This window comes from Asterias amurensis, chromosome 20 (assembly GCF_032118995.1).
Source record: "Asterias amurensis chromosome 20, ASM3211899v1".
NCBI classification, from domain to species: Eukaryota; Metazoa; Echinodermata; class Asteroidea; order Forcipulatida; family Asteriidae; genus Asterias; species Asterias amurensis.
Genome location: NC_092667.1, coordinates 14,344,470 through 14,366,042, shown reverse-complemented (window position 1 = coordinate 14,366,042; position 21,573 = coordinate 14,344,470). Strand labels below are relative to the sequence as shown.

Genomic DNA, 21,573 nt, shown 5'->3' with positions numbered 1-21,573 from the left:
TTACTTTGCTTCTATTACATTTGTTTTATTGTCAACCATTTCCCTATGGATGTGAACAATGTTACTGGTGTTAAATTCATTTCACAAAAAGTGTGTCCAGGAGTCGCATATTAGAGGGTGGTTGTCGGTAGACGGTTTCTGAGGGTTTATCTTCCCTTGAAGTAGTCATTGAGGACATCAACAGCGGCAGATTCTTTACCATAGTCCTGTAAAAAAACAGAGTCTCTGTTAATTTCTCACTTCAAAAATCATATGTACCTTTCCAAGAATTTTACTTTACTTAAGACGGCCAGCCAGAGGCAAGTGATTTTAGAATCAGCCCGGTAAATTCCTGTCTTGTGTTCAATTAATGTTCACTTTCAGTCTGATAAATCTTCATGAATATAATGTTGATGATTATTAAAGAATATTCATCCAAGCCATTATTGAGATTAATCTTCCCCAAGTACTTTTTCAAATTCTAACAGTCTGGTCAATTCGTTCAACTGTGAAGGCATTTTTTTTTGCTCATTTCAATTTTGGTCTTGTTCAAACATTCCGGTCCAGTAACTAATAAGTCCTTTCCCTAATCTAACATGTCTTCAAGAAAGTCTACGAGTGAATGGAAAATTAACCGTTATCCTCAGACGCTTTAGGGTTCAATATCAAGATTTCTCATCAACCATCTTGTAAGATGAGGGAACTTGTGTCTATCATCATAGGATAACAATTGCATCTTTCCAAAATAACACAAAAATGGCCTGATGTTTCAACCCTTGTCAAGTCTTTCTCAAACAAAATGAAAATACACATAAACCACTAATTAATAATTATTATACATCGAGATCCGTCAGATAATCAGATCCAACACTGTTGATGCTGTCAATTTGTGGGTACTGATTTCAAAGAGTGACATATATTTTTTTTTCAATCATGTCTACAGTTTCAAAATGGCTGCCATTTGTTGTAATGTTTGTCTGTTTACCTTGACGACCACACAGCTACATGCAACCACCTTCCTGGCTTTTCCTTCTCTGTCTATCTTGCAGAGACCGGCCCACTCACCAAGCTTCTTATTGTCATCGACCTGAAGAAAAAAATAGCACATAAACATTAGTTAGACAAACAGGGTTTACAAGTAACATCACACAGGCACAAGTCTTTAACTTTGACCCCTAGGAAGAGGCACTTTATAAATGTGATTATTATTAATGAATCGTTATCCTCAGACACAATTAACAGTACAAGATTTCTCTTCAACCTTTCGTAAGATGAGGGAACTTGTGAGTATCATCATAAGATAACAAATATTCATAAAAAATACATTGTACATTAAGACAATCGACACCGAACTCATTGAAGACTCAATAACAAAAATTGATAAGGTGTCTTGACAAGTTTTAATCTTAAGTTGATAGTACCAGGCCTAAATTTTGAGATGGCATGGCCATTTTGATTATGCAAAGGGCACTTCCATTGGAGAATCTACATTTTAAGGGGCACCAAGGCAAACAAAAGCGGCAACGGAGGCCATAACCTCCAAAGGCCTTCTTGTAATAATTCTGGGCCTTCTTTTATTCTTGGTGAACAAGAACTCATTATCCTTTATTTACCTTGAGAAGGTTGATGGAGTGTTCAGCACATAGAGCTTCCACCAGTTTCTTGTACATACCCTCGTCGCAGTTGTTAGCGAGAACACACAGATGGGCCTGACGTCTTAATGAAAGAAATAAAAATCATACATCAGTCACAAACCATTGAATTTTGCATGTCACATTGTATTAACCAATGAATACATGGGTTATTTTTTGTTTAGCTTTTGAAAAAGGCTCTGCTAGGGTCGAATTGTCAGTCCATTAACTATTTGTTGCAACTGTTTTTTTGATGTGTCTTGAGTCAGTCTTGACTTTGCTACTTCATCGCTGGTGTCTTAAGTCAACATCAGTAGTCTATCAGGCTGAAACATCATTCTCAAGACATATCAATCTTAACAATCACAACTTTTCAGGCCTTTAATTTCATTTTCAAAGGGGCACAGCAATTTTCCTAGCTGGCAAGCAACACTTCAATTTGAGGAAAATGTCAATTTGTGTAGGAACTTGTGCCATTGATAATGTGAATAATTGTGAAATTTTGCCATTGATAATAAATTTATTTTTAGTTTTTCATTAGTATTATAAATTAACCAAAAAGAAATCATGTGCATCCATACTGCAAAGTCCGATCTAAGAACTGATTTTCAATTCTTCTGTAAACTCTTCATTCACTCCAGTCTTGAGAGCTTACTAGGGCAATATTTCTTACTTGTCCAAGGCCTTGGCAGCCTCGTGGAGACCTCTGCCTAATCCATCGTGGATGAGGGATGTTTTGAGCACTTCTTGTAGAGCAGTGTTCACGTCCATAGGTCCGCTGGGAACGGCAGCAGCCGCGGCTGCGGTGGTTTGATCGTCTCTGCAGAAAAGCATACAATAAAACATTTATATTGTGGAGCACAAGGTTTTCTCACTTCAGTGGTGGTTTCTGATGCGATTCACATTGGGGGTTTTCTTGCTCGGAGGGTTTTGCATGTTGCTTAATTTTTATATTAATATTATTAATGAAATGTTATCCTCAGACACAATTAACAGTACAAGATTTCTCTTCAACCTTTCGTAAGATGAGGGAACTTGTGAGTATCATCATAAGATAACAAATATTCATCTTTTAAGACATGTAAAATAACATAATTTTTTAAGACAATGAATCTTTAAGTCAAACACCAAACCAACTGACCTAACTCAATAAAAAATTAAATAATTTGTGGGGCGACAAGCATGATTTCCTACAAATTTATACCTCGAGTGACTTTCAATTCAAGAACCCTCTCTCTAAATTTTGTTTTAATTATTTATCAATCAAATTCAAAGCGTCTAGTAATTTTTACAACTTAAAAAAAGTTAATGATTTCATAAATAACCCCCCACCCCCCCCCCCCCCCAAAAAAAAACAAGAAACAAAGTTTAAATCGAATAACTAAGTTTAGGGAAGTTGAGGATTATTCCTAAGTTCTTGTTAAATATAAATGAGATTTGCAATTTAAACAATCTGACAATGGAATATTTGTCAGCTAACCGGTGTGCGGGTCAGTTTTTCTCCCGCCAAGCTAAACAAATAAAATAAAACGATATTTTGCAATACATTGACCCCCCCCCCCCCCCCCTTTTCACCTCCATGTGATTGGTTAGACTGTGATTACTTTCTGTAATTTTAAGATTCCAGATGGGGATTGTTGTAAGTAACAGTAGCAGTCAACATTGCCAATGGGGTAGCAAAGATTGGGCAACGACACGACTGCGAGTTTCAGACTGCATGACCATAATGTGTAATCATGGTAATTGCCACAATGACCAACCCGAACATTACAAACCACGCTACTCACCCTTCCGCGTCAGACATGGTTTCTGCGGACGTCCTCGCTGGAAAAATAAACACAAATCCATTTTGTTTGTTATTTACTCTATCGATATAATTAGTTTTTATGGATGGATGGTTTGAAGAAAACGGAGATTTTTGACTGATTTAGGAGAGCTCACACTTACATAGATCAGACCACAACGAACAAGCAATTTAAGAGAGGGCGTTTTATCTAAGAATGGCAATACTACGCCGCTAGAGGGTGCTCTTTCAATTGGTCAATATTAGCCAATCAATTATTTTCAGACAACTAAACTTCAGACGGCAGGTCAGCCGTTTTTTCTTTACTGATTAGTACCGGGTACCCCAACCAGAAGGGAAAAAAAACGAAAAAGTGTTTTCTACAGTTTTCACGAAGCACTTCACCACCCCTTTGGTCCTAGTTGTTTTAATGTTAACTTATCAAAAGAAGAAACTTTCGCATCTGTATAGTAATAATAGGCCTAAGCTTGTCTGTGACTTAACAGACTTGTTAATAAAATTAATTGACTATTAAAAAGGCACTGGACACGTTTGGTAACTGTAAAGACCAGTAGGTAGGTCTATGCTCACTTGTATTCCAACATTATGCATAAAGTAACAAATTTGTGGAAATTTTGAATCATTGGTCATGGAAGTTGCAAGGAAAAAAAAACCTTTTCTTAAAAAACTTACGTTAGGCCTACTTCAAAGAAGCTGTTTCTCACAATGTTTTATGTCGACAGCTCTCCATTGGTCGTTTGTCTGGTCAGTTTTGCTAACATATTATTTCGATTAACGCAAGTTAAAAGAAGTGCTTTAGACGGCGGCGACCCTCGCTGGTTGAAGGTAGGGTGAAGTGTGGGGTGACGAAGCCCGCACTGTGGCTTTTTGTTATACCGCGTTCCCGCCAAAAATTACGATGAATAAGAGAGTCTTTTAAATAGTATTAGGGGGATCTTTGTTCATGTACACCTGGCCACATCTTTGGCCATTTGACAAAGAAAAGGAGGAATTCCAGGCCTTGTATGAAGTCTTCTCTCGGAACGCTTAATAGTACAAGCATGGAGGTAGGCTAAGTCAATATTAATGGTGATTGTGTTAATCAGTTTGATGCATGAATGAACTGTCTTGTGTAGTGCATGACGAAGAGACCAAAGATCTTTGATATGGACACTTTCTGAGAGAGACAAGTTTGGGGGCAGTGGGGCCCCTCCTTCCAGTTTGCAATGTAAGAAAACTGGACAAGCCTATACCGCATATTTCAATATGGAAGCCACTGTTGGTCAAAACGGCAATCCGAAAAGAAACGGCTCAAGCTCCATGCCATGACGCCAAGGTAAGGTGACATACAAACATTCAAACTTAGCCAACTATAAAATACTACATGTCTTTTCCCCCACATGCCTGATACTTCACGGAGGCAACGAAGGGATTGCCTTCGTGCCCACTGGTCATTGCCTTGGTGCCCTTGAAATACTCTCCGCAGTAGACATTTACAATTTCATCATAGGGTGCCCTTTACCAAGAGTAATGCCTTGCGGCCTTTACACGTTGAAGAACGAAGCATCAGGCCTGCAATTGTCCGAGGATAAAGCACTCATTTTGTGCAACGTACTGCCTCCTCAAGATTTCAAACTTTTTATGTCCTCATGAGTCTTGATAATAACAATATCCTCATTTATAATCAAAAACTGCCACTATTGGCAAACAAAAATTGTTGCCAAATCGATGTTCAACTTAAAACAAAGAATCAAGCAAACAATCACCTCAACAAAAACGTCTCAATTATTGAGGAAATCTGCATTTAATTTTTTCATTCTTTGATCCTACATGATACATAATAATATATCTGAGTGAAATCCTCGCTGAAAATAAAATAAACAATTTAATTGTATATGCATAATCATTTGATGTACTCTTTAAATTGGAAGAAAAACAAGTTATTTGCGAAAAGTACGATTTAATTTTATTATTTTGCAATAATATGGTCATCATCGTTTCCCCCTTGGGGCGGACTGGGTAGAAAATATCTCGTAAAAAAGTAAATAAAATCACAAAAAAATTATTTGTTTTTTCCCCCGTCTCCACCACTTGTTCACTCATTTTTACCAAAAGGAATATCTCAATTGAGTAAGAAATAATTGTTGTTTAAATAATGGATGAACAAGTGGTGGCAGGATACGGAATATCGATTTGCTCTTCTAGCATAAATTTTCTCATTTGCTGAGATAATTTTAGTGCGTGAGTGGGATTTACTAAAAAAAAAAAATTATATCATTATATGGTTGATCAAAAAAACAGTGTTGTCAAATTAATAGTCCCCCTTGCATTGACAGCCATCGTAATTCGCACGCGTCAATTTGACTGAGGTGTGCAGCGTGGCTGCGTGCACTTTTCCGTTGTTTTAAATGAAAATAATAATGGCGGTCAATGACGTCATGTGCAGTCCATGGTTTCTAAACAAAAATGGCAGAATTAAGAATCTGTTAATATTATTATTAAACTACCAGCATGTGCGATGTGCGTATAAAGCTACAACCAAGGTGTGGAACAATGGCGCTATATAGTTTATTTAGTTGATAGTACAATAGGCTATTGTGAGGCACGATGGATGTGTTTAACACCATCCTCAGTGAGGTATGCGGTTGTTATAAAGACTTGAATCCATGACGACTATGACGACATCATGACGTCATAGTCAAGGCTTTCAAGAGACACCATGGCTCTACCTTATACTACCATATAACGCACACTTTTTAAAAGTATAAATCTAAAGAAAGATGAAAAACGCACACGTAACAGAACATTCGATGTAGGCTATAGTGATAAAGAAAGAAAATACTTCTTGAGACTACACAACTTTTTAAAATGTCTTACTAGTGCAAAGTATACTCTTTAAGATGATTTGCAGCCAGGATGTTTTTCTCTCCCAACTATAATTCACCAGAAACAGTAATCAAAACAAAATGTGCAGCATGCAGTGGTATTTCTTTGAATAACACACAGGGAATCTACCCTTATACAAGCAATCGAATGTCACACTATAAACATAAAATCAATATTTTAAGGGGTTCAGAAGTTCCTTGGTAAAACTACCGTTACCCAGCCCGACTTTCAAGAAAAGAAAAACTTTATGTAAATATAAAGCCAGTAGCCTTACCAATTATTTATCACACTCTGTAGTCAGAAAAGATGTATTATCTGCAGAAGACATACTGTCCATTATGAGGAATAATCAGGCTTTTGAAAGTTCACAGCAACTTTTTTCTAAACAAGGATACAATTACTTTGAAATCTATTTTTTTTCAAGTTAGAAAATTCAAAATCCATATTTATTGAGCCTACTTTTTACGTTGTATACAACTTCATTTTTACGGCTTCATTTGTAGACAAGTGCTTCAAATCGGACAATTTGCCATAAATATACCAACCCTTAACCATCAACATTTAAATAGAAACATCAAATAATATATACATTCACTTCTTCCAACAAAACATACTGATCAATAACCATTGCATCATTCATCAATATTTTTTTTACAAAATCTTAAAAAAAATTATATCCTGCATGCACAAGTGAAAAAATCTGTTCAGTATTTAGTTAAAGTCATAATAATCTGTGCTACCATGACATATTATAGTAGTATATTATTATTTCTATTACTTTTTAACACACCATTTACAAAACTTAACCTCTAGAATTATTTTTTTTACAAAAATCCAAGAAAATTAGTGCAGCATTGCTTTGTCACAGAACAGAACTGTTTTGATGCACAGTGCTTGACCTGTCCAGCAAAATATCTGCCAAGAAATTACTTCTGATTTTACCCAAAGCGACAAAACAACACCAACACTGATTTGCTTTATGTACAGTATAGTCCACATATTCTTCTTCATGCTATGCTATATTCTGTTCTTTCCTTTGTCCCTGTACTAGAACATCCTTATAAATATTGTGCAGAAAGTTCCTAAGAAGGCTAACGGGCCCTGGAGAAGTTTCCACAAGTTTGAAAGAGGTCCAGGAATTGTTGAGGATTGATGTCGAAGTTGATGAGTAGTTCTGGCCTCTTTATTAGACGTGTATCTCCCTCTGGTAAAAGCTCCTTAGCACATGGGTGACCACCATTCTAAAAAAAATAAATAAAAAAATAGTGAAACCGAATGTGCATGGATGAAAGTAAATTAAATAAGGTCTGTGATATGTTATTTTCTTTCAGTTCATTTGTATCATGCACTTCTGCCTAAAGTTGTTATAGAAAACTTTTGTAGGGTTTGAAACTTAGCACGGTTTGGGGCACCATGGTCCTGCTGCACACCTAACCTATTTAGACGACTTTGATACTTCATGAAATCTATAAACCATACTAGAGAGGCTTAACAATAAATGTTATGTTGGCCATTTCCTAGGTTGAAAATTTGCAATGTTGTGATAATGACAAAATATTTAGGTTAAAAAAAGTTGAATTTGATTATGTTTCTATTAGTCTGCAAATAAGCAACCAAAAACAATCCAACAATCAAATATGTTGCAGAAACTTTGACAGTTCATAACACAAAAATACAACATAACAATAACTTTCCTCACCCAAATTTCTACTATAAATTTGGATTTCTTCTCTGTACTTTGATAGACTAATGCTCAAAGTGTTAATTCCTTGTAATCATTGTGATTTGTTTTCACTTGTCTCACCTAAATGTGATAATGATTTATTGCATGATTGTGTGAAATGTTGACAACAAACTTTTATCCCTCGAAAAAAAGAGAAAAACAATTCCTCACCCTCCAGAAGAGGCAGTTACAGTAAGCGCATAGCTGCAATAAATCAGCATAATCCTCATGAAGTGGATGTCTTTTGTGTAGCTTGCTGTACGCTAACTTCCAGTCAGTCTCCACAGGACCTTGTTGGCAAACTGTCTGTATCTAAAAAAACATTTTAACCACCGAAAACTAAGTGAAAATCTCATTGAAATGAAAGGGAAAAAATGAGGACACAAATATATTTACAATAACATAATGTGACAAAAACTCCTTTATCAGGGTTGTCAAAGGATGTTTTAAATGTGGGGCACTCTAGACCCCAAATTTTGCACCCCCCAAAAATTATTAAAAAATTGAAAAAATTGAAAAAAATCAAGAGAATACCATTTAGAATGATCCAGATAGCACAGTAGGGCTTTTTAAACCAAGATAAACACAAAGTAGAAATCATTCTAAAGACCTTGTTTCAATTCTGCGCACTGTAACCAAACTTCCAACATTTAGGTCCAGACTGCCAATTTGAAGAAGAAAAAAAACTGGCAAAAACCCAGAGCTTCTTGGCAAATAAATCAAGGAAGGTAGACTAAGTAAATTACATAAACCACTGCTTTCTTAGCTTTGAAAGCAAATTACTTTATCAATGCATGTTTGTTGCTGTTGCTACAAAAAATTTCAATTTTTTATATTAGTTAGAATTAAAGTGAGTACCACTCACTACCTTCCTTGTTTTATCTATCAGAATAAATACGGCTATTTTTTGTAATATTTTTTTCAGTAATGCCAAATAAAGAACAAGAAATTACCTGACTGTGTGTAAAATGATATTGACACAGATCCTTCCATAGGAAATTCTCCGTGGCCACCATGAACATGAGGTAGTTTGTTTTACCAACGTTGACAATATCTCTATGATCACTCAGATGGTTAAGGATTCTACTCAAGACTTCATCAGGGAGATCAGTCAGCTTCAACAATCCATCCTCCTCTCTCTGTAGTAGAAAAACGAAAGACAACTTTCAGGCCATGAACTTCACACTTGAAAGGGCACAGCAATTTCCCTCTGGTAAAGGGGCACTTCTAAGAGGAAAATATAAATATGCATTGGAACTTTGTAAAGGGCACCAGAGCAAAAGCACAGGCCACTATGACAATTGCTAGCTGTGTGGGCGCCATGGGTTATTTCGAGCCCTGAACTTTTTTTATATAATGAAAACAATTTTACTAAAGAGTGTTCACAGTTGAGGCATTCGTGTTTCATGACCAAAAATATATAATAATAAAAATCAAAGACATATATTTTATGTCGCCAACAAATATTTAAAATAATCATTGAGTTCCTTACCTCTCTGATTTGAATACTCTCCAATTTCTCCAACCAGCCCTTGAGCATCTCTAAGCGCCTAGTCCAGGTTGCTCGGCAACCAATGTGAGATGCAAAACTGTTGTTCATGGCAACAATAGCTCCACGAAGTATTCTCCTGACTTGCTCCATGTTGTGATGCGTCATGCTGACTAAATTTTTAACAATCAAAGTTGAAAAAGACATTCATGTAAACTCTGCAATAATAGGAGAACTTGTAGACAAAATAGTAAAATGTTCTTTCAAGTTTTTTTTTAGAGAAAATAGAATTGGATGTTGCAAAATGCTTACCTACCAAATGACTTATGGTACATTTAACGCAAAATAAATAGTTAATGGCCCGACGTTTCGACCCTAGCAGAGTCAATTGCTCTTTAGCCTTCGATAAAGACTCTCATAGGGTCAAAACGTCAGGCCATTAACTATAATTTGCAATCTTTTTTCGGTGAACAATCTTAAAGAAATTGATCCTCACCAAGATTAACGAGTTCCTCAAGAACAGTAAGGAGCTCTTTCTGAGCCAAGCCACTCAGGGACGAGAAACGAGTCGTTACAATTAACTCTAGAAGCTGTAGAGAGACAGAGAATAAGAGAAGTGTTAGATTGTTCCTCGGCGCCCTCTTGTGTTGCCTTCTCTTTGTTTACATCACCATCTATGTTGCAGTTGCGTTTTACTCAGTTATTAATAATTTACTTTAGCGCCAAAATCAACAAAAATGTTTGACTTAATAAATTAACAAATCAATAAATAAATAAATAAATAAACTAAATACCCTGCACACATAGTTGAATCTCCTGTGATCTCCTACTGCAGCAGTGAGGTCCAACTTGCAGATCATCTCCCCAATTGTGTAATACATCCCTCTGGCCTGGAACAACAAAATGTAACAATTGTATCATAATTAAAGGCACTGGACGCTATTGGTAATTACTACAAAATAAAAGCACAACAAATTAATTGGTAACAATCGACGGAGAGTTGTTGATAGTTTAAAAAAAGAAAGATTGGCAAAATAAATGAGAATTCTTTTATATCAGATGTTAAATTTGCATCGGGGAAAAAAGAATATTAAATATTATTATTTTTTTTTTTTTTTTTTTAACTTACCCCAGCTGATCTTGGGATCAAAACGAATGAAGTCTGTGGCTTGTCTGAAAAAAAAGGAGTTTTTTATGATCTTAATAATTTTGATCGAGCATGTGGCCTGACTTAGTTTAGTTTAGTTTGTTACCTTTTATTGCACAAACATCAACATACTTTGTGGTGCAAAAGGGAAAACCATGAACAGGCACGCAGGCCCTCTATTGGGGACTTTTGATCATACATTAGAACAAAACAAACAGACAGAGACAATACAGCAAAAATGCAAAAGTTAAACTGTAGAAAACCTAGAAGTATATGTATGTATGTATGAGGGAAAAAAAGGTGAACAAAACATACACTAAAAATATACAACATAAATTTTATAGACAATTTAAAAAACAATATAGGCTACGTTATTGCATAAGCAAGATCATGGTAAAAGAGACTCACCTATCTCTTGATAGTCACTGTGCATCTTCTGACTTTCACTCTCCGACCACTTCTCAACTGCATCACAACTTTGGCTCCGTGCCCAATCCTTATCTCTGTTAACTATCCCTCCATCCTTGTGATGATGCTCACTGCGTACCTCATCTGAAGAGTCATTGCTGCATGAACTGTGGAATCTGGAACAGTAAATTTACAAGATCTGATTGCTGGTTTTATCGGGGCTCAAAACTTACACTCTGGCCCTAGGCCTGTGGTTTTAAGCGTCGGGCCTGTAAACTCAAATCTCTTTGTCTTTTCCACTAAATTCAAATCTCTTCTCAAAACTGATCTTATGTCACATGTTTTTAACGACTAATTTTTTGTTGTCCGTTTTTTCTTTCATTTTGTTTTTGTAATACTACGCCTGTAACACCGAGCCGGGTGGATATATGCGAAAAAAAGTCTTTATTATAATTATTATTAATGGGACAAGTCTTGTGGTCTTGTCTCTGTCATTTGAAATAAAAGTACCCCATTGTGATAAATATCTTTGTGATAAAAAATGCTGACTTTGAATGTGATCATTATGTTTCAGTTCTCTTTGATGAGTATTGAAGTACAAACGTTAATAAAAATAGATCTTCTCTGTGTATTTGCTCAACTCATTTCATGATTCAGGTCTTGTAGAATCAATTCTGGTATTGAGCTACTGCAGTCTTGTGTATTTTCAGCAAGCCATCGCTCAGCACCGCTGCTAGATCCCTACTAAGAATAACACTCAGTTAATAACAATATCTACGGTCGTGATTTGAAAGTATTTCATATAGCCTGGGAAATAACCTGCTGCTGTAACTGTGCCTCACAATCGCTGTCAGGCTAGGTTTTGAGGCTAGTTCAGGCTGTTTCACTATCTGCCATAACAGCTGCATAAACAGTAACCCATGGGAGTGGGATCCTAATTACAACACTTCAAATTACAACTTTCTTAAGTTCTTTGCACTATGATTAAGAACATGCCGTTTCGAACAAGATTTTTTTCCCACTAAATTTCATTGCACATTTTGTTCAATACTTCTTTAAAGGCAGTGATGGACAGTATTGGTATTTATTCAAAATAATTATTAGCATAAAACCTTACTTGGTAACGAGTAGAGGCACACCTCAAAATACTTTTTTTTTAGCTTTCGAGAAATAACTCTGCAAATAACATCAGGCCATTTTTAACATATCACAGCTAGTTCATTTTGGTTGGCAGTTTGGGACAGCACTATTTTCTCTGAACAAATTTGTTTAAATTTTGTTATGCAGCTTCTTTGCTTTCTTTGTGCACTCAGTCACCATGTAAGACTAAAAATGACATACAAAATGTATACACAGAGCAGACGACCTATTATCAATACTGACTAGCTGGAGCTCCACAGGCTTGTTTACATAATCCCTCCCTTTCATGACCATATATGGTCTTGTGATTACCATACAAGATGAACCCATGAAAACAGCGTGAATATTCATTGTTGCTCTCTGTGCAGCAAGAACACTATTGTGTCATTTATTTTGTTTAGTGAAATCATAGTGTGAGTGTGTGTGTGGGGAGGGGGGGGGGGGGGCATCAGGCTTGTTTACATAATCCCTCCCTTTCATGACCATGGTCTTGTGATTACCATACAAGATGAACCCATGAAAACAGCGTGAATATTCATTGTTGCTCTCTGTGCAGCAAGAACACTATTGTGTCATTTGTTTAGTGAAATCATAGTATGTGTGTGTGTGTGTGTGTGGGGGGGGGGGGGGGGTCATCAGCGTACTACTAAGCTCAGAACTAGAGACTCCTTATTTGGTCAACAACCTTACTCTGCTCTGACCATGCTCTGACTGTATTGGCTAGAATTAGCTGCTACAAAAAAAAGGAACTATGGTATCAATGCAAACAAATGGTTATTTAGTGACCTGGCGTTTCGACCCTAGCCAAGTTACCGGTAGTCTCAAAGAAATTCAGCACAAACTTAATTAAAATTTGAAACCATTTACAGCTCCAACAATTTTAACTAACAGACAACATATTTGTCAGTTTCCATATGTAATTAATTTTTCAATAAAATAATACTAAACAAACAACCAAGCAAAATTTAACTTGATAGAAAACTTAATTTATTTATTGGCCTACTTTAAGATGACTGTAACAATTAAGTAATTATAATTACTAAAATGTGCCATATATGCGCTATGGCAGGAGGCTTTTTAACAGGCAAGCAACCCGTACCAGGCAATCTCCAAGAAGAAAGGTCCTGCAATTTATTTTCAAATAATTTAATTTTTGGATTATATTAATAGTAGACTAAAGGCATATCAGAGGTACTGTGTTTTTCTTGTAATCCAGTGCTGAGTTGGTCCTCTAACTGCCAAATGTTTGCCTCAGTGTGACTGGGCACAGAGCTGATTAATATCAAAGAATACCGTGCAAAACAAATTTAAGCAACAAGTGTGCGTCATACATCCCATATCAGAATGAGCTCTACTGTGTTGAATGGAATGACCATGTATGGTCATGTGAGGCTCCTTGTCAAGCATACAGGTTGAATTGAACAGCCCCCCCTCCCAGATTGTGTCATAGAATTGAGGGGATGGGTAAACAAGAATATTTATCTGAATTTAATATAAGGATTGTGGATTGTGAACCAGAATCTAAATTTTAAAGCTTTAACTTATCAGACTTTTGGCCAATTAAATAAAACAAATTTGGGTGAAAAAAATAATGGGAAAAAATGCACTATGAATGTAAAGTCTAACATCAAACCATCAAACACACTGAGCAGCCTTGTACTTGGGTTGATGCCCGCCGATCCTCCTCATGCTGCATCAATGTTAAAACAATTTGTTGTGACAACATGTCCAACAATAACATTTGTTTTTATCTAGTAAAAATAACAAGAATATCAGGTGAATTCAGATAAATGCTACTGGCGGTGGAAAGCTCTGTCACTGTCACTCCGCCTACCCTCCCTGACTATTTAGACAACCTCGTCACAAAAATTACCAAACAAAAGAATGCGACTTTTTAGGCCTTTAATTATCTGACAAAATGTCAAACTATATGCAAATAATTAACAAAATAAAATTTATTAACTTATATTTATAACTAAAAACTAGTTTATTTTAATTCTTATTTTCCAAACCATGCAAAGCTGCAAACATCCCTGTAAGTTCTTTTACTCAATTGTTTTTTCCAACAAATTAAGATACTTGCTTGTTTTACCCTCTGCTAACCCTCTGCTAACCTTCTGCTACCCCCCCCCCCCGCTTCACACAAAACAATGATTCTTCTTAGCAGAGTGGCCACTGTTCGCCATAATTATTTCACTCACCGTTCACGAGCGATTTTCTTGATATGTCTGTGCAGATTTTCTCTCAATGCGACCAGTTTCTTCCACCCTGACGCAGTCTTAACCCAGTCATTGCCCGACGACTGTCCATCCATGAATCCGTAATAAGGCATTTTTGGCTAATTTCAGCGAAAACAATCTTCGAAATGCTCACAGTCTGCCTGCCAGTTGCGTACTTCTATTTTCTTCTGGCGATCTCTGCCAAAAAACTGGCGCAGATGGGTTTGTTGTTTGTGTACATTTGTAGGAAGGATTCATTATAAATAATAGGGGTGTTCAACTTTAGAATACGCTGATTGGATAAACTGCTTCGAGGTCATCTTGGTTAGCACTAAAAATAACCATGACGTCACTGAAGTGAGAGACCATTGTGTGTTCTTGATCAGCTGCTAGTACTTTGGCAATAATAGTGTCACATTATATAAAGTATGACACAGCCCTGATAATAAATTAATAAACAAAATGCATCAAGTAAATACTGCGCTGGATTGGTCATATGACCACATCGAGATCATGTGATTGTATCAAAAAGTAATAGTCTGGTCACCTGGCATGCCTTTTTTCTAACCACTAAAAATAAACGTAAATGTGAAGGGGTCCATGCACGCACAAACGGGGCTCTTTTTGCGGTAGGGTTTTCCCAAACAAAAACATCTTTTTCAGTTCACTTTGTGCTGCGGGTGTCTGCCAAAATGTATCTTCAAATCCTAGCTCTGATGACAATTGCCTTTGCAGGTATGTTGAGTAGAAAGCTCTTGTTTTATTGTTGGGATTAAGGGGAATCCAACCACAGAACAATTTCACTGATTAGGACAAGAAAAAGAGGAAAACAAACAGACAGGGGGAAAATACAAAATTTAGTGTTACACTGTACAGTCAACAGTGTTGGTGTATTCTTGCTGCCCTGGTGCAGTGCAAAATGTGGGGTGATTGGGGGGGGGGGGGGGGGTAGTGAGTTTTATTTGGAAAAGTTTCTGTATGGCGCCACCACTTTTTCACTCGATATGAAATAATATAGTGTCTAATTTTACCTCAATGAGATATCCCTTTTTGTAAAAATGAGTGAAAAAGTGGTGGCGTCATACGGAAAGTTATCCTTTTATTTGTGGTAGGGGGTGGTTGGTGGGCGGGGAAGGCAGAAACTTTCCGTATCCTGCCACTTTTTCACTTGTTTTGTATCAATTTTCACTCAATTGTGTATTTAATAATAAAAGTAGATAGATACTTAACAAATTTGATTTTCATTAAACAGGCTGTCATGGCAATCCTACGGCGACCCCAAAACTTCCTACATTTGGAGATGTGTACCATGCCAGGGGACAAGTGAAGCTACCATACGCCGAGCTTGATGAACCGTTTGAAATGTTCTTTAATGGTCCAAAAAACATGGGAAGAATTGATTTCTACAATGGTAATTATATATCTAATGGTTCTTATTATCACAATTCTTTTGATTTGTAATTGGAATGTGGTGACAGATAATTTTTGTGAGTGATTGATAATTTGTTGTTTTTACTCAATTGGAACTGTCTTTTCAATTTGTAATATGAGCTACAGTTTTGTGTACGAATAAAGTCTTGGTTTTAAAAGTCAAGTTTCTCACTTTTTTATGTTAGTTTTGTATCTGGATAAAGAATATAATTTTTTTCCCCCCTTGCATCGATGTGCATTAAGCACAAAAAAAAACACTTTGGTGTGAGTCAAACCCAGGACCTTTGCATTGCAAGAGCAGGTGTCTTACCACTAGACCACCTAGTGAGCCTGATAGCTAGAGGCAGTTTGAATCCGGCAACAATTCAAATAAATGAGGCATCAGTTAATAGGCGTTAGTTTTGCCTCTATGCAAAGGTCATGGGTTCGAATCCCACCTGAGTGATTTGCCTGTGGTTTTTTCCACAGAACTCTGTACAGTTCATCTGTGTTAGGTTAAAAACAAATTCTGAAATAAGAACCACAAAAACACTCAAGAGCTTGTTTCTTAATTGACTTGACATTGTTTTTGTGGGAGTCTAGGTGTTGACAAGGTGTTCAGCCGAGGGGATCAGAAACCGTATGGTATAACATACAAGATAACGCCTTCTGTGAGCGACGAGGGAACTGATGTCAATCCGGCATCTTGCTTTCAGGTCAACGGAACAAAAGACAACACTGTGATGCCACAGAGTGTGCTCCCTGACCTCAAAGGGTTCAAGGTAAAATCAGCAAAATTGACCTTTAACCCTTGTATTTTTAGGTTTAAACTCCAAAATGTTTTAAGTTTTCAAGAGAAAGGAAATTCAACGCCTGATACGCTAACCTTTAATAAATTGCAGGCGTGTGATTTTTCCTGTTTATAGGATTTTCTTAGAGCCTTCCTGAGACTTCTAATTTTCTTGAAAGAAGTAAACCAGTCATCAAACAGCGTTCATTCGTAACAGTGGTCTGCTGGCCAAGTGCTGGTTAAAAATCCCAAAGAACAGTCAAACTAAGTGGTCCGGCTGGCAAGTTCAGTGTTGAAAGCATCCCCGTCTTATTTCAACTATGACTCATGTTCAATAATGTTCACCTCCTTGTCTCAATCCCTGTCATCTTTTGAATTATTCAGTACATTGGGCAGAAAGTCATCAATGATCAGATGACCGATGCATGGCAGATGGTCAATTCACCGATAAAACCCAAGACTAATACGTACTCTTTCTATGTGACAACTACTAGTCCTGTTCGCCCAGTGAGATATGAGATGTTTGGAGCAGACACCCTTCTGGGTTCTCACTATGATAAATACTACATTGACTACACATTCTTTGATGACAAGACTGCCTTTCCTGCATCTACATTTGACCCTCCAAAAGGTAAGTTAGATGATGTTCCCGTCAAGGGAACTCAAACACTCCCTCAAGGGGATATAAACGCCAAACAGGCAACAGCCAATCCCTTTTTTGTGTGACATTGTTTTACTCATTTCTCAAAACTACGGTACCTCTGCAAGTAATATTGTAAGGGAAGCTCATGTAAAAATGGTTTTTCAAAATGTTTTGATAGTTCTTTAATTTCTCCATGTGTAGCTGGGGCATGCACCGGTTTCCCTGGTCCCGGAGTAGAGAAACACATCGTGGTCAACCCTTACCGTGAACTAATCAACCCAGAACTTGGTGATCGTTATCACCTGATGTTTAACGAGTTCAAGACGAAACACGGCAAGGAATACACAGACGATGTCGAGCATGCTAAGAGAAAGTTTCATTTTGTGCAGAATGTCAGGTAAGAGGCAAGTTGTAGCCATTTTTATTCTTTATTCTTGACTAGGATGCTGACCCCAAAAATTGCAGGATATGGTGGTACACGATGGCACTCGTCAGCAGAATGAAAAAAATAGAATACAAGTAGAATCTTAACTTATTTCAAACTGATGAGTGCCTTATGGAATGAAACAGTCTACCCAGAAGAGAGATATGCCAAAGTTTTATCAGCTCTCCTTAATCTGTATTTTAGCTTTACAGAAATGTTTAGAGCACTGTAAACTGTGAAAGAAGACGATTTCATTTGATAGTATATAATATATATATTTGGTTGACAGGTTCATCCATGGGGTGAATCGTCAGGGTCGAGGCTACACCCTAGGTGTCAATCACCTCGCTGACCAATCAAAGGATGAGCTTAGTATGATGAGAGGGCGTCTTACATCCACTGGGTACAATGGAGGGGCACCATTCCCACATGATCAATTTAAGGGTACTGATGCTCCAGCTAATCTAGATTGGCGTCTTAGGGGTGAGTTCAGATTTATTCAGATTTGTTTCATTTTTGTTTGTGTTGGAAATGACATGATGCAGAGCTTTACAACAAGTTTAACCCTGATACATATTTAACATCTGTTAAGTTGTTGCAGTACCTGGTCCTTTGTACTTTATGACAGTTTTTAATTTGTATCTAACCCAGCATTCCATGTTTTTATAATTTGTATGTAACAATGTATGATCCGTCTTTTAAATTTTTTATGTCATGTGTACCTTATTTTTCTACTTCTCTGTGATTATACTTTTACATTGTTAATTATATTGTTATCATAGTATTTTGAGAATAGTTCTTGAATCTGTCTTTTTTTTTTTTCTTTTTTTTTTATTGTCTTTGTAGTATTTGATGTTTGATCTTGACAACATGTTAATTTTTAGTGTTCCTTGTGATACTGCCGACTATGTTATGTGTTTTTAAACCGAAATAAATAAATAATTAAATAAATAAATAAATAAATTCATTAATAAATAAATAAATAAATAAATTCATTAATAAATAAATAAGGAAATACAATTGATGTTACACCGTTGCAGGAGCTGTTTCCCAAGTGAAGGACCAAGCTATCTGTGGGTCATGTTGGAGCTTTGGGTCAACTGAGGTCATCGAAGGGGCATACTTTGTGAAGGTAAGAATAGGATTATTTCAATAACCCATTTGGTTTTGTTTTGGTGGTGCTCCAAGGCTGTTTTTCAGCTAGGGGTATGAATGGGTACCTGCGAGGATAGAGGTTGATATTGTGTACGAAGAAGCGTTTTAAGCGCCATGGCAGCGCCACGGTAGCCCGGGGCTGTTAACTCAGCAGGGAGCTGAGAAAGATCTTGTTAAGTTAAACCTATCTTTTTAATAGCACTAGCTGAGGCATTTTTTAATGGAATTGTTCTTTTATGTATGTTGTTTGTCTTTCTTTTATGGTCGTCTTAAAACAAGTAATAGTAATAATTTAAGATTTATTGGCCCAATGACCAGGGCACTAATGTAAAGCTCATTAATATGAAAAATGCCCTATATTAGAGCTAGTTGTTATGGTTAATTAAATTAATTTAATTTGATTGGTTAGTTGTGTTATCGTTTCACTTTCACTGTGCTTTTTTTATGTACTTTTATTTGTTGAGGTCAAATAAATAATAATCCTAATTTATCTCTCCACAGAACAAAAAGATGGTGCGTTTCTCGCAGCAGAATTTGATGGATTGTTCCTGGGGTTTTGGGAACAATGGATGCGATGGTGGAGAGGAATGGAGGTCTTATTCATGGATCATGAAGAATAAAGGTCTTATGTCCGAAGAGGACTATGGTGCTTACTTAGGACAGGTAGGTCAAAGGTCATATCAGTAGGATTAGGAACTTTGCATGATGTGATTATAATTAGGTGAGGTTTGCAGTAGCTGTTATTACTGTTGTTTTATGTTTTTGAAATCGATGTGATTGCCCTCCTCTCTTTTACAGAATGGTATCTGCCACTACAATGCCTCCAAAGCTGCTGTGAAGATTTCCAGCTATGTGAATGTAACCAGTGGTGTCTCAAAGGATCTTAAGACAGCACTGGTGAATATTGGACCAGTAGCTGTCGGCATCGATGCCCATCTGAAGACGTTTTCATTCTATGCCTCTGGAGTTTTCTATGATGAAAATTGCGGTTAGTAACTTAATTTTCTTTTTTGAACATTTGCCGTCTTGTTTATACTCGCAGTCTTTTTTGTATACCTTCTTTAAAAGTCTTTGCTATTGTGCAGTGTATTTTTATGTTTAATATAATATTTGTTAGTTCTTTTCGATTAAATTGATTGTAAAGCACTTCAATCCTTTGGAGAGGTGCCAAGTAAATGTTGATTACTAGTATTTATAATAATAATACGAAATATAAGCATCAACTGTATTTGTTTGTGTTTTCTAATTGCAGGCAACAAGGCGGAAGATCTTGACCATGCTGTGCTGGCCGTCGGTTACGGCACAATGAAAGTAGGCAATGCAACCCAAGATTATTGGATCATCAAGAACTCTTGGTCTACGTACTGGGGAAATAACGGGTACGTTCTCATCAGCCAAAAGGACAACAACTGCGGTGTAGCTACTGATGCTACCTATGTTAAGCTTGCTTAGTGAGTTTATTTTTTTCCAGCCCAGTCTCAACTCTAAATAAATGCCCACAAAACCATGACGTGTTATCAGAAATTCATGTCGAGGGCAGGGTATACTTTTGGTAATTGTCAAAGACTAGTATTCTAACATTGGCTCTAGTATACAAAGGTCGTGGGTTTGAATCCTGCCCGGGTAATTTACCTGTGGATTTGTTTTTCACAGAACTCTGGAAAGTACGAAGTAAACAGTACCTTATACACATCGGTGTAAGGGTACAAATGTATCATAAGACTTGGTGTATCCCAGCATATGCATGAAATTACAAACTTGTGAAAACTTGAGCCCAATTGGTCATTGAAATTGCAAGAAAATAATGAGAGAAAAACACCCTTGTTGCATAGAATTGTGTGCTTTTCAGAAGCACAAGATCTGAAGCCATTTTTAAAATTATTTTGGGGTGATCAAATACCCTCTTTCTCTAAAACTAAATTGCGTCAAAGTGGGTCATTTCTCACAATGTTTTATAATATCAAGCTCTCCAGTTAACTTTTAATTACCAGAAGTATACCCTGCCTTTTAAACTGTTAAATTTGTTTAAACATTTGTGTTTCTATAAAAAAAACTTGGGTTGTGGATGATCAGAGATTTCGGGCTTAGAAGAAATTGGGAAGTTATGGGCAAAAACATCAAGGATAAAGGTATGGGCTTATATAATCTACACGAGTTACTTCATGGTGAATTCATTGATTCTTTATTTTAACCTTAAAATATTTTTCCATGATAGAAAAAAAGTACACATTACGCATTTGGTGTTCATGGAATCAAAGAAAAACACATTATGTAGGAAATTAATATTTCAAGTTTATTTGAAGTATATTTGACATCAAATCACAACCTTTATACTTCTATGCATATTTCCCATTTCTCTTTTTTAAATGCTGAAATTCGATTATCAATTCTTGCTGAATGTTTTTGTACAATCATGTCTAGTTACTTTCATTAAAAATGATAACGCTGATGTGAAGTATATTTGAACTCTTTGTAAATCTTATAAACTGAACGAAACTCAAATGATTTTGATTTATTTTAAAATGTTGTAATAATAACACATGTTTGTAATTTACATGATGGGCAACCTGTAGTCCCATTTTCAGTTTTCCCTGGCTGCAAGTTTAGCAAATAGTTGCTTCCAACCTTTGATTTTGTTTATGCAATAAAATAAATGAAATATAAATTCTTTATCAAGTTGTGGCCATCTTGTTTTTGCTTTTCATACAAATCGATGCAGTGCTGTGTCTGAAGTTGGTGGCTACGG

The 21,573-nt window shown here is 36.5% G+C and overlaps 3 protein-coding genes across 3 annotated transcripts; 1 reads left to right on the top strand and 2 right to left on the bottom strand.

Moving 5' to 3' along the window:
* LOC139952408 (small ribosomal subunit protein eS12-like) lies at positions 1–3,627 on the bottom strand. Its single transcript, XM_071951525.1, has 6 exons — positions 3,558–3,627; positions 3,398–3,434; positions 2,284–2,430; positions 1,593–1,695; positions 965–1,066; positions 1–206 (listed from the first exon to the last, which is right to left on the bottom strand). The coding sequence occupies exons 2-6, from the start codon at positions 3,412–3,414 to the stop codon at positions 147–149; spliced, it is 429 nt and encodes a 142-aa protein (XP_071807626.1). The 5' UTR covers positions 3,415–3,434; positions 3,558–3,627; the 3' UTR covers positions 1–146.
* Positions 3,628–5,178: 1,551 nt separating this feature from the next.
* Positions 5,179–14,609, bottom strand: LOC139952496 (F-box only protein 25-like). The gene is made up of 9 exons (XM_071951640.1): positions 14,388–14,609; positions 11,047–11,222; positions 10,621–10,664; positions 10,286–10,381; positions 9,988–10,081; positions 9,495–9,664; positions 8,956–9,141; positions 8,174–8,314; positions 5,179–7,520 (listed from the first exon to the last, which is right to left on the bottom strand). Exons 1-9 carry the CDS (start codon positions 14,516–14,518, stop codon positions 7,371–7,373), a joined length of 1,188 nt encoding a protein of 395 aa, XP_071807741.1. The 5' UTR covers positions 14,519–14,609; the 3' UTR covers positions 5,179–7,370.
* A 373-nt stretch (positions 14,610–14,982) lies between these two features.
* On the top strand, positions 14,983–21,503 carry LOC139952239 (digestive cysteine proteinase 1-like). Its single transcript, XM_071951309.1, has 10 exons — positions 14,983–15,140; positions 15,658–15,816; positions 16,419–16,597; positions 16,990–17,236; positions 17,450–17,645; positions 17,962–18,155; positions 18,713–18,804; positions 19,329–19,490; positions 19,626–19,815; positions 20,080–21,503. Exons 1-10 carry the CDS (start codon positions 15,098–15,100, stop codon positions 20,277–20,279), a joined length of 1,662 nt encoding a protein of 553 aa, XP_071807410.1. The 5' UTR covers positions 14,983–15,097; the 3' UTR covers positions 20,280–21,503.
* The last annotated feature ends 70 nt before the right edge of the window (positions 21,504–21,573 follow it).

What these genes read in the sequence shown, in the direction of transcription:
- LOC139952408 (XM_071951525.1), bottom strand. An exon ending in ACTCCATCAACCTTCTCAAG is followed by an intron (nt 1,067 to 1,592) that starts GTAAATAAAGGA and finishes TTTTTTCTTCAG; the next exon opens with GTCGATGACAATAAGAAGCT. An exon ending in GTAGCTGTGTGGTCGTCAAG is followed by an intron (nt 207 to 964) that starts GTAAACAGACAA and finishes GTTTTTTTACAG; the next exon opens with GACTATGGTAAAGAATCTGC.
- LOC139952496 (XM_071951640.1), bottom strand. Translation starts at nt 14,518, where the DNA reads ATGCCTTATTACGGATTCATGGATGGACAGTCGTCGGGCAATGACTGG. An exon ending in AAGAAAATCGCTCGTGAACG is followed by an intron (nt 11,223 to 14,387) that starts GTGAGTGAAATA and finishes TTACTGTTCCAG; the next exon opens with ATTCCACAGTTCATGCAGCA. An exon ending in TGAGGAACTCGTTAATCTTG is followed by an intron (nt 9,665 to 9,987) that starts GTGAGGATCAAT and finishes TTAAAAATTTAG; the next exon opens with TCAGCATGACGCATCACAAC.
- LOC139952239 (XM_071951309.1), top strand. Translation starts at nt 15,098, where the DNA reads ATGTATCTTCAAATCCTAGCTCTGATGACAATTGCCTTTGCAG. An exon ending in GATGACAATTGCCTTTGCAG is followed by an intron (nt 15,141 to 15,657) that starts GTATGTTGAGTA and finishes TTCATTAAACAG; the next exon opens with GCTGTCATGGCAATCCTACG. An exon ending in TTTCTATGATGAAAATTGCG is followed by an intron (nt 19,816 to 20,079) that starts GTTAGTAACTTA and finishes TTCTAATTGCAG; the next exon opens with GCAACAAGGCGGAAGATCTT.